The sequence below is a fragment of the Hippocampus zosterae genome, chromosome 4 (genome assembly GCF_025434085.1).
Source record: "Hippocampus zosterae strain Florida chromosome 4, ASM2543408v3, whole genome shotgun sequence".
NCBI lineage: Eukaryota > Metazoa > Chordata > Actinopteri > Syngnathiformes > Syngnathidae > Hippocampus > Hippocampus zosterae.
In genome coordinates, this window is record NC_067454.1 from 24,663,268 (window position 1) to 24,674,313 (window position 11,046).

The 11,046-nt window shown below is 41.7% G+C and overlaps 2 protein-coding genes across 3 annotated transcripts; one reads left to right on the plus strand and one right to left on the minus strand.

Annotated features, from left to right (window-relative positions):
- Positions 1-111: 111 nt before the first annotated feature.
- mcee (methylmalonyl CoA epimerase) lies at positions 112-2,168 on the minus strand. Its single transcript, XM_052063378.1, has 3 exons — positions 2,059-2,168; positions 1,061-1,401; positions 112-825 (listed from the first exon to the last, which is right to left on the minus strand). Exons 1-3 carry the CDS (start codon positions 2,084-2,086, stop codon positions 673-675), a joined length of 522 nt encoding a protein of 173 aa, XP_051919338.1. The 5' UTR covers positions 2,087-2,168; the 3' UTR covers positions 112-672.
- On the plus strand, positions 2,123-10,842 carry mphosph10 (M-phase phosphoprotein 10 (U3 small nucleolar ribonucleoprotein)). 2 transcript variants are annotated; one of them, XM_052063136.1, is made up of 11 exons: positions 2,123-2,267; positions 2,893-3,550; positions 3,630-3,796; positions 3,897-4,062; positions 4,666-4,807; positions 8,616-8,683; positions 8,781-8,918; positions 9,006-9,116; positions 9,901-10,008; positions 10,101-10,331; positions 10,579-10,842. In XM_052063136.1, exons 1-11 carry the CDS (start codon positions 2,182-2,184, stop codon positions 10,723-10,725), a joined length of 2,022 nt encoding a protein of 673 aa, XP_051919096.1. In that variant the 5' UTR covers positions 2,123-2,181; the 3' UTR covers positions 10,726-10,842. The 2 variants fall into 2 exon arrangements, with proteins under 2 accessions (XP_051919096.1, XP_051919095.1); XM_052063135.1 differs by lacking the exon at positions 2,123-2,267 and having other exon boundaries at positions 2,849-3,550.
- The last annotated feature ends 204 nt before the right edge of the window (positions 10,843-11,046 follow it).

The window sequence follows — 11,046 nt, forward strand, 5'->3', positions numbered from 1 at the left end:
TAGTTTGATCCAAAAGGATAATATATCTATTTATAGTGTTTCAAAGAATTTGGTTTGTCTTAATACTTATTACATTTAAACATCTTGTTTTCTACCCCACAAAACAAATAATTAATAGAATACAATAAATCTTTATTGATATTGTGCTTTCACAACAGCCGCAAGTGTAACAAAGCGCTTCACAAAATAGTTGTGTAACTGCAATTTGATTTATAAGGACAGACCTCAGGGAGCAGATGCAAATGTACACAAGAGCAGTGACTGTGTGACGCTGGTACATGATTTTTCTTGGCTACAGCCAGGGTGACGGCAGTGAGTACGCATGCCAGGAACCTTTTACAAATAAGTGTGATTTCAATTACGACCAAAACAATCGTGATAAATTCACCTCGATATTTACATGCACATTTAATAAATGCCCAGCCCGCTTCAACAATTCTTCAAGAGCTGCAAACATTCATTTGTTCATTGAGTAAATTGAAAGCAATGCTTCAATATATGAGAGACAAAAACATGCAAAATCCCGAATATCAAGGTACTCCCGCACAACAGGAAGTTAATTCGACATGACTTTAAAGAAAGTATCATAACAAACCACGATAAAACTACATAACCAATGCACGTTTGTATCTCTGGAATTAAAGGAACAACATACAAAGTTCTTGATCCACTTCATGCTTCTTCCAGCTCCACGAGTACACCATCACAGTCTTTGGGATGAAGAAACATTACTGGTTTTCCATGAGCTCCGATTCGTGGCTCTGCAGAAAGAGTTCGGATGTTCTTTAACTTCAGGTCTTTGATCGCAGCATTGATGTTGTCAACCTGCAACAGATTATTCCAATGGTATAAATGATGATCTTTGGTTGATTCACGGTTACTAATAGTCAATCTATAAAGTAATCATACAAAACACAAATATTCCAAAATGAGTAGTAAACTTCATCAACACCATCATGAGCATGTCTGACTTGAATAATACAAACAAGAGTGTCCTGCAGTGATGACATGCTTTAAGCTACAAGAAAGTAAAACAAAACACACTTTTTCTTGTGCTCACCTCAATACAAATGTGGTGCATTCCGCCAGCTTTGTTCTTCTGCAAGAATCCAGAAATGGGGCTTTTGTCACCCAGAGGATGGAGAAGCTCCAGCTTTGTGTTGCCGAGTTCCACAAAGACTGTGTAGACGCCATGCTCTGGGAGAGGCACTTTTTCACTGACTGTGGCACCGAGGATGTCTCGATATAGGGCTGTGGCCTTGTCCATGTCTGGGACGGCAATGGCAATGTGGTTCAGCTTGCCCAGGTTCCACAGTGAGCCGGGGATACCCTGATGAAGGGGTGCTGAGGTCGAACGTGCTCTTCGGAGTGCGAGATGAGAATGTCTTGAAAGACTGGAAACTTAAAGAAGACAAGGAGAACAGGCTAAACCGAATACTTAAGTTAAAGTATACTTTGTTATGTATAGGATTATAAAGACAAATTAACAGGCCAGCGCTTACATTTTTTTGTGTGAAAAAGTCATGGAATTTTGCATAACGACATTAAGCCTAGATAACAAGGTCAATGATGAGGCACATGGATCATTTGTGGGGATGATGACTCTCGCGGAATGGGCTTGTTTCAACAAAAACCGTATCAAAGTGACCGAGCCAATAATATATCTATAAAAAAGTTGCTGCTGTTTATACATATTGACTTCTCTTGACAGCGGCTTCATTGCTTTGCAAGTTAGCACAAAACAAATTACGATGATCGAATGATCGATTACTGAAAATGTTGAATACAATATGGCAAAATAGTATAGGCCCGCAAGGTAAAAACTGTTTAAATGATTAAAGTGCTATTTCGGACCGACAAACAACTTCAACAACAACAAAACTTAGCGTCAACGTTTTCAGTAGCTCGCCAATTGGTTATCAGCACATTGCATTTTTGCTCAAACAGTTTATTGCGGAACATCGCATGACCACATGTTCATATGTGGCCTAACATAAAAGAAAAAAATACCAATGTTAAAAATCCCCTTTGTCATATGTCATACATATAAAAACCAACCTGCAACCTTCAGAAATGCGGACGCCATGTCTCAACGCCGGCGACGGAACAAAAATAAACCGGAAAGTTTCTGACAGAGCGTATTTCTATGCGACACGGAGCTTCCCACATGTATGAGCAACGATGGCGAAAGCTGACGAATGCATTACATTGGAAGACTGTTTGAATAAACTGAACGTCAACACACAACATCCAGATCGTTTTCTGAGGCAAGTGTTATATCTACGAATGGTTTTACTTTTATTGGAAAACGTGTTTCAACGTTACATTTTGGTGGACTCGCGATCTCGCTAACTTTTAGCTTAAACTAACTACGTAAATGGCTTCATAGTGTGCTTAACTGTTGATTCAAAAATCGAGTAAATTGAGTATATACAGCAATACAACGCAGCACGTAACTTTACGAATGAGTTGCCAGTTCCCGATAGTGATTGTTGATGCGGTTACGTTGTTGTGGCAGAGTAAAACAATTCAGAGGTCATGCCTTTAAATTACGAAAAAATAATAAAAAAACAAATAAATACTGGAGGAATTGAGTCAGACAATTTAACACATTCTGTGCTATGTATGTGTATATTTTAACAAGATATGAACGTCACCGTGTAATACCTCATATATTGTAGTACCTGGCAAATGTTACTCTTAGCATGATCACTGATAAGTAGGTGTTTTGTATCTAGCAATGTGATGGTTGGAATCAATGTGCTGGTGTTTGTATGTGTGTTACTTTTCATGCACTGAAGGATTCACACTGTGAACAAAAGTTAACTTGACGAGGAACAAAAAAATGTTCATTGCTAATAACATGCAATGGCTCCGTTTTTATTTTTGCAGCCTTCAAGACGCAGTGGCAGCAGACTTTACATCTTTGACCAAAACCCTTTATGACCTCCACAAAGCCCAGGAGCCGGCAAAATATAATGGCAGCCCACTGGTTCAGTTGGTGGTGGAAAACTTTGATGAAGAGCAAATCTGGCAGGAGCTGGAGCTGCAGAACTCTGCTGTGCTAAAACATTTTACAAATGCAGTTGATGAGGCTGTGTCTGATGTGATGTTAGCAGTACTGGAGGAGGAAGAGGAGATGGATGAAGGAACTGGGGACGAAGAAGAAGAGCCTGATGAAAATATGGAGGAGGAAGTTGAAGAGAATCCACGTAGTAGGTTTAAGAAAATTGCTGACCGTGAAGCAGAAGATTACACAGATGAGGATTCTGATTTCGATTTTGACGTGGATGCTCTGGAGAAGCAAGAGAAACAAAAGTGGGAGCCCACGGAGAAACGTTCGAAAATGAAGGGCCTTCCCTCGGAAGTTGATGATAATTTCTTCAAGTTGTCCGAGATGGAGTCATTTCTTGATGGCATGGACAAGCAAGAAGGCAAGGAGAACGCTGACGATGAGAATGATGTGGATTACTTTCAGGACCTGCCCTCCGATGAGGATGACGATTTTAACCTTGAAATGATGTCAAGCAGAAAGCCGAAGAAAAACACTGTACGTATTGTCGCATCTTTACATTATGATCTAGAATCTCATGAAATATTAATGTTTCAATTATGCTTTATATTAACAGGAGAAGAGCTCCAGAGACCTAAAGTACGAGGACTATTTTAGTTCTGCCGAAGGGGCTGCCGCTGATACTGGCGAGCAGTTGGATAGTGAGGATGACAGTGTGCATGAGGAGGAAGATGGAGAGGAAGAAGTAGATGATGATGATTCTGGCGACAACTTTGAGAATGAGTAAGACTGATAATTCATTTTTAAAAATTTGGGCTGTTTAAAATTGAAAGTGTCAAAAGATTGTCACAACATACTGTATCTATTATCTGCTTTTTACAAGGAATGGACATATACGCCAGGCAAAAGCCTCTCACAAAAAGGTGACTTTTAACCTTTCTGGAGATGAAGAGAGTGAAGGGGAAGACCTTGAGGACATTTTGGGAGGGAAAAGCCCCAGCTCCAAAAAATCTCAATCTAAGTCATCATATGAGAAAATTCAAGAAAAGGTAATTGTAGTCGTCATATATAAAAGTGCCGTAAAAACCCCTGTGATGATTTTTATTGTATTAAATGATATACCATGGTTATATTTGTTATGCGGCAATTAAAATGAATGTTAAACATTAGTGTCATTTAAACTGCAGTTTTCCAAATTTCAAATGAGTACATGACAGTATGGAATCTCAAGGGCCCAATTGTAATAGGTTTATCATCCAGCATTCATCGACTGATGTTTCTCCAAACGTCGTTCAGCCAAGGCACATATTTTACATTAAATAAATCTCACAGCATTGCGCCAAGCAAAAATGTCCCAAATGTACTTATTTTGTATGAAATCTGTGCTCGTTTAGTTGAACGCAAAACCATTCATCTAATGAAAACCATTTGATTGTTCTGCCTGTTTCTACACGTCACTAGCATAGATGGATGAACAATAATGCATTATTTGTAGTCAATGAATAATCATTTTCAGGCCAGTGAAGTAAAATTGGATTATTTCCTTCAGCAGTATGGTGACCATGTCCAACAGACAGAGTCAGGCAATTCAACACAGCACTGTTTTTAACTCGGATCTATCTGTATGATTTCTTCACTTGTTTTGTGTGCAGATGTCACAGAAGATTGAGGAGTTGGAGAAAGCCTCCCTTGCTGCAAAATCCTGGCAGCTGTCCGGTGAGGTTACAGCGCAATCCCGCCCAGAGAACAGCATGCTTGAGGAAGACTTGGACTTTGATCAGGCATCGAGGAAGGGTAGGTAGCACTCTGAGACATGGGTGCAGGAGTGGAATGGGAATAACTGCATCTGCTATGCGAACAGGTACTGGAGGGATGTACCAAAATAAATTTTCTTGGCCGGAAGCCAACGGTTGGATTGTTTACGACTGGATACGCACTTTGCCCAATTTGTTTACTCTAAAGCAGCAGTTCTGAACCTTTTTAGAGGTACCGAACCCAACCAGTTAATATGCACATTTACCAAACCCTTCATGAGTGAAAAATAAATATATATGTAAAATTCCTCGTCTCACCTCCCCTCGGGTGGTGTCCGTCCCTCATTCAGCTCGGGTCCTCTACCAGAGGCCAGGAAGCTTGAGGGTTCTGCGCAGTATCCTTGCTGTTCCCAGCACTGCACATTTCTGGACTGCACTGTTGCAACCACTCATCTAGTTTGGGGGTCACTGTCCCGAGTGCTCCGACCACCACAGGCACGACTGTCACCTTTACCTTCCAGGCTCTCTCCAGCTCCTCTCAGAGTTTCTCATGTTCCTTCTTCCTGATGTTTCCATCACTTGGGACTGCTACATCCACTACAATGGCTTTCCTCTGCCCTTTATCTATGATCACGATATCTGGTTGGTTCGCCATTACCATCTTGTCAGTCTGGATCTGGAAGTCCCACAGGATCTTCGCTCGTTCATTCTCCACCACCTTCGGAGGCGTTTCCCATTTTGACCTTGGGGTTTCCAGTCCATACTCCGCACAGATGTTTCGGTAGACTATGCCAGCCACCTGGTTATGGCGTTCCATGTAGGCTTTCCCTGCCACCATCTTACACCCTCAGTTATGTGTTGGATCGTCTCAGGTGCCTCTTTGCACAACCTACACCTTGGGTCTTGTCTGGTGTGGTATATCTGGGCCTCAATGGCTCTGGTGCTCAGGCCCTGCTCCTGAGCAGCCAGGATGAATGCCTCTGTGCTGTCCTTCAGGCCAGCCCTCTCTAGCCACTGATAGGACTTCTTGAGATCGGCCACTTCAGTTATGGTCCGGTGGTACATCCCGTGTAGGGGCTTGTCCTCCCATGATGGTCCCTCTTCCAGCGTCTCATCCTCTGTTCCCCATTGTCTGAGACATTCTCTGAGTACGTCATCCGTTGGAGCCTTCTCCTTGATGTATTCATGGAGCTTGGATGTTTCATCCTGGACAGTGGCTCTCACACTCACTAGTCCCCGGCCTCCTTCCTTTCGGCTTGCGTACAGTCTCAGGGTGCTGGATTTGGGATGGAACCCTTCAAGCATGGTTAGGAGCTTTTCGGGTCCTAACGTCCGTGGTCTGAATCTCTTCCTTTTCTGTTACAAATTCAAGATATTAAAAAAACGCATTTATTAAAAACAGAAAAAAGTAAATACACTTTGAAGAGATAAGTATACTTTTAAAAAAAATGTACAACTTACGATTACGACAGTCACACATTGACTACGAAGCGAACAAAATTTCAGAATCAGAATCATCTTTATTGGCCAAGTATGTAGAACACACAAGGAATTTGTCTCCGGTATAACACGCTGCACTAGTATCATCCCACAGCATCAATTGGACAAGCAATGTCATGTGATCATTTGCAGCCTGTGATCGCCAAGCGGGCGTGTCATAACTAATTGACATATTGTGTCGCATGTGTCTTACCCTCAATGGCAGAGGCTCCGTCGATCCCCTGAGGCCGACTCACTGAACCTCTGGGGTTCGATCGAACCCAGGTTAAGAACCACTGCTCTAAAGGCTAGATTCATGCTACAGGTCAATTCATATTTGTATTTAGCCTCACCCCCAAGTGAAATGTATCTGACTTTTTTTTCATGCTGATGTGATCAGAGCAATTCAGATGTCCCCCCCCCCCCCCCCCCCAAAATCCTCTTTCGTATGTTGATTTGAATCAGATATGTCTCCGATGCGACTCCTATCTGGACATTCAGGCTGCAGTTAATGCCATTGTTATTGAATGGCATAAGGGAGCCGCAGTGATTCATTGCTATGACTACTGGTTCTTCTTCTGCTTCAATGTTTTCTTTCCTTTTGCGGTTGGCAAATACTTTTGGTGCATTATCATGGCTGCCCAGGAGGTGGCAGTCATGCACCATTAGTACAGTATTATGCCAGCCGCCAAAAAGTCAAGATGGGCTGATAAAGCCTCGGTAAGCTTTTTTGGCCTTTGCCAGATTAATTTGGAAAATCATTTAAAGCCTCAAAGCCTTATAAAATAGACCACCGGTGACATTAGGTGGTCAAGGTCATCTTTATTTTCAAATAAGCTTTATGTATAACATGCAGCACAGATGAAATTTCTTTCCTCGCAATCCTCAGTGCAAACATACAAACATGTTGTGCATTAAACAGATCAGATCAGCTGGAGTCCTAGCAGCTACAATCCTCAAAATGACTTGACTAAATTGATTTTTATTCCAACATACAGGGAATACCAATGCACTTAGTCTTACACTTGTGTAAGTGTTGCAACATTTTGACACTACACCAGTAGTATGGTTCACTGTCATGTCCTGTTATTCTAATAAACATGCCCGCAGCGGCTCCTCTTGTTTTATGTTGTCTTGAGATGGAAGAAATTTCATCAGTGCTGTATGCTACACAGCACATTTGACAATAAAGTTGTATCCAATCCAATTTGGATATGACGCAACACAAGTGTGCTGTGAATCAAGATAACAAAATTTCAACATGTCACCAAATTGGTTTTCTCTCAAGTATGGGCATGGGGGATAAGGAGCCCATGAAGTGACAGACAAAGAAAAAAAATTGTGTTCCTTTGCAATCATTGCAAGATAATGCAGTTGTGGGGAATGCAAAAACTTATTTTTTGGCCGGAGGGGTGGAGGGGTTGGGGGGGGGGGTAGCCTTCCATGTCACCTTAGAGCAGGCATGTCCCGCTCCGGGCCTGCTGGGCCACTGTCCTGCCTGTTTTCCAGCTCTCCCAGCTGTAACATACCTGCTTCAGATGATGAGCTCATCAACCAGCTCTGAAGCAGCATTAGAACGATCCTGATGACTTGAATCAGGTGCGTTGCTCCTTGGAGAGCTGGAAAACAGGCTGGACAGCGGCTGTTGAGGACCGACTTTGGACACCCCTGCCTTCGAGCGTATGGGGGATTTTATTATTATTTTTTGGCAATTGGCATCTACTTTCTGCAGTTGACAGCATGACACAGCGGCAAGTATTTTGAGCACTTGAGTCATTTCCGGTTTTTCATTGGCCTGCATGGAGCCTCATGCCGTCACAGCACATGATCTCCCTGATCATGTGTCAGTCTCCCTGATTTGATCCGGGCTTTTGATGCACTGTTCCCGAGTAGTCTGTGTCACTCGGCTGACACACGGGCTCCAGTGTCTCAGTTTCAAATATCGCATCTCGAAAAGAAAGTCAGCATAATAAGGTGTCAGTGACATTGGGTGTCCAAGCTCTAATTTTAATATATGCAAGTTGTACTTGATTATAAGTCGCATGATCAGACAAACTATTTAAAAAAAGCGACACCTTGTTTAAAAAACAAAAAAAACCCCAGTAAGTTATCCGGGTAACGATCGTTTCATTTCTGCAAACATTTGCCCCTCACTTGTTCTCACCGCCTCAATTTTATTTCTGATCAATGAGTACCATATGCTATGCTAAAGACAGTGGTGGGATTGCACCAAACGTATTTGCCAACTGCAAAAAGAAAGTAAAAGAAGAAAGGGGTGTGAATCCTCTTGCACAAAACCTCTCTGTATGTTCTGATAAATAATTTAAATGCCTCACTCTGACCACAAACTTTGCTCTTTTCTCTGTCAGCTCCTGCTATCACGGAGGAAACCACACTGCATCTGGAAGACATCATTAAGCAGAGAATTAAAGACCAGGTTTGCGTACACATCTCAATAAATTATTTTATACGGCATGACCATTTTAAGTGCTCGCCTTATTTAATGCAGCGCTTTTTGACTTTTATCTCCCAAGGCGTTTGATGACGTGGTACGAAAGGAGAAGCCCAAAGAGGAAGTGTTTGAGTACAAGAAGAGACTAACGTTAGACCACGAGAAGAGCAAGCTGAGTTTAGCAGAAATTTATGAACAGGAATACCTCAAGCAGACACAGGTTACACTTTTGTCTCATTTTCACTTTGGCAAATAAACATTTCTGTCTTTTTGCTTTCAAATTCTGACATCTTCATCATAATTTCAGACAAAGACAGAGGAAGTGGATAATCCAGCCCATGTTGAAATCCAAAAACTGATGGACGCACTCTTCTTAAAATTGGATGCGCTCTCCAATTTTCACTTTACACCTAAACCCGTAAGTTGAAGTAATGTTGTGATGTAGTTACTAAAAGGCAAGAGTGATTAAAAATGTTATGTCCGTGACACACTCAGCAGTGTTAAAACATGAGACAGGAGGATTGAATTTAGGATTAAAATGTCCACAATTATAAATAAGATTTAAACATACAAGGACAGTAATAGGCATTATAGCTATTAGGCCCACCTCGCAGCTAAACAAGGTGGCTGAACGCAACTGAAGTGGACCATCACGAAAAAATTACAGTTAATGACTCTGCACTTCACGTCAAGTGATACAACACCGCATATCTACTGACGCACCACATCCAAAATAAATAAATAAATAAATCAGGTTTGGAGAATCAAGAGTTTCCCCGCAACAGGTGAATTTCCATCAACTAGTAGTTGATTTTATATATTGTGCGTGTGTGTGTGTATGGAGGGAGGTGGGGGCGCCTCTATTAAGTCGTTACGACCCTGCACACATGGTTCCCACTCTCTTTAAATGAAGAATAACTCCTGAGTTAAAACTTGTTAACAGCTGTTGAACATTGATAGCAATAGTTTCAACAAAAGGCCCCCCAAAAAATGCGTGAACATGACTGGCGATCATGTTCATGCTTTTTTTTTCATCAATGTCAGAGAAGGACAGTGTGTCACTCTGCTTCTCTTGACACTATATTAGTGTGACCCCAAACACTCCGCAACAGAACATTTGGTTTCAGACGTCACTCTTAGTGTGAGGCGGGCCTCAAAGTTTGCTGCGTGACCACTTGCTCATGTTTTCTTTGCTCCTCTAGTGTGTGCCTGAGGTGAAGGTGGTTTCTAACCTGCCGTCTATCACAATGGAAGAAGTGGCTCCAGTCACTGCCAGTGATGCCACACTGCTAGCCCCAGAGGAAATCAAGGTGTGGAATGCTTTTTTTTTGGTTTGTTTTGTTTTGAGCAAAAATTGCGTGGCTGGTAAAAAATGTGTAAGAATACCCTCTTCCAACCAAAGGAGAAAAACAAAGCCGGTGATATTGTGGGTGACACTGAGAAGACGTCAACGGACAAGAAGCGCGAGAGACGACATAAGAAGAAGGTGAAACATTTCAAAATCAAGGCAAAAGAACAGAAAATGAAGCTCAAAGAAGCCAGTAAAGCCGACAAGAACAAGAAGCCATCAAAGGCTCAAGCAAAAGAATACCTGAAGAAACTCACTAAAGGAGGCAAAGCTACTATACTCAAGGTGAGTGGCCTTTGCACGACTACTTAAACACAATTTAAGAGACCCACAAATGGCATTCCACTATGAAACATGACAATAGAAAAATCGCCAGCACATTTTAAAAATGTATTGTTTCCATTTACTTTATCATCCAGATAAATTGTGTGTATGACGTATCTATGTGTGGTCAATATGGCAATGCGAGTTATTGGACGGTACTTCATATGTGTGACTTACATGGCTAATAATATTTTGGTTCTTGTTTTAGGATGAGGGAAAGGATAAAGCCCTGCGCTCTTCTCAAGCCTTCTTCTCTCAGCTGCAGGATCAAGTGAGAAGTCAGATCAAAAGTGCAAAGGGGCAACCTACAAAAAAGAAACACAAAGAAGTTTCTGCTAGCAAACTCAAGTTATAGTGAATGATGCTGTGTTTTGGTGGATAATTATTGTACAGAGTCCATGTTTATTATTAAACTGCCATTTTCTAATTCTTTAAGATCTATTTGTTTTATTAAAACGAAACACTATTGAAATAGCCTGTTTTTCTTTTGCAATTGTTAATATCATGTCTTCCCCATATTATTATGGAGGAAGCGGAAAACGCATTGTGCTTGATATCGAAACTTCTTAGTACAATCTAATCCAGAGATCATGCATGTAGTGCTCGTGAGTAGCTACCATGTAGCCCCCAAAGACCACAAGAGTAGCCCGCCGGGCAGTGAGCTGCATCTAACTGT

What these genes read in the sequence shown, in the direction of transcription:
- mcee (XM_052063378.1), bottom strand. Translation starts at nt 2,086, where the DNA reads ATGGCGTCCGCATTTCTGAAGGTTGCAG. An exon ending in CGCATTTCTGAAGGTTGCAG is followed by an intron (nt 1,402 to 2,058) that starts GTTGGTTTTTAT and finishes GTCTTCTTTAAG; the next exon opens with TTTCCAGTCTTTCAAGACAT. An exon ending in TGCACCACATTTGTATTGAG is followed by an intron (nt 826 to 1,060) that starts GTGAGCACAAGA and finishes AATCTGTTGCAG; the next exon opens with GTTGACAACATCAATGCTGC.
- mphosph10 (XM_052063136.1), top strand. Translation starts at nt 2,182, where the DNA reads ATGGCGAAAGCTGACGAATGCATTACATTGGAAGACTGTTTGAATAAA. An exon ending in TGATCAGGCATCGAGGAAGG is followed by an intron (nt 4,808 to 8,615) that starts GTAGGTAGCACT and finishes TTTCTCTGTCAG; the next exon opens with CTCCTGCTATCACGGAGGAA. An exon ending in AATACCTCAAGCAGACACAG is followed by an intron (nt 8,919 to 9,005) that starts GTTACACTTTTG and finishes TCATAATTTCAG; the next exon opens with ACAAAGACAGAGGAAGTGGA.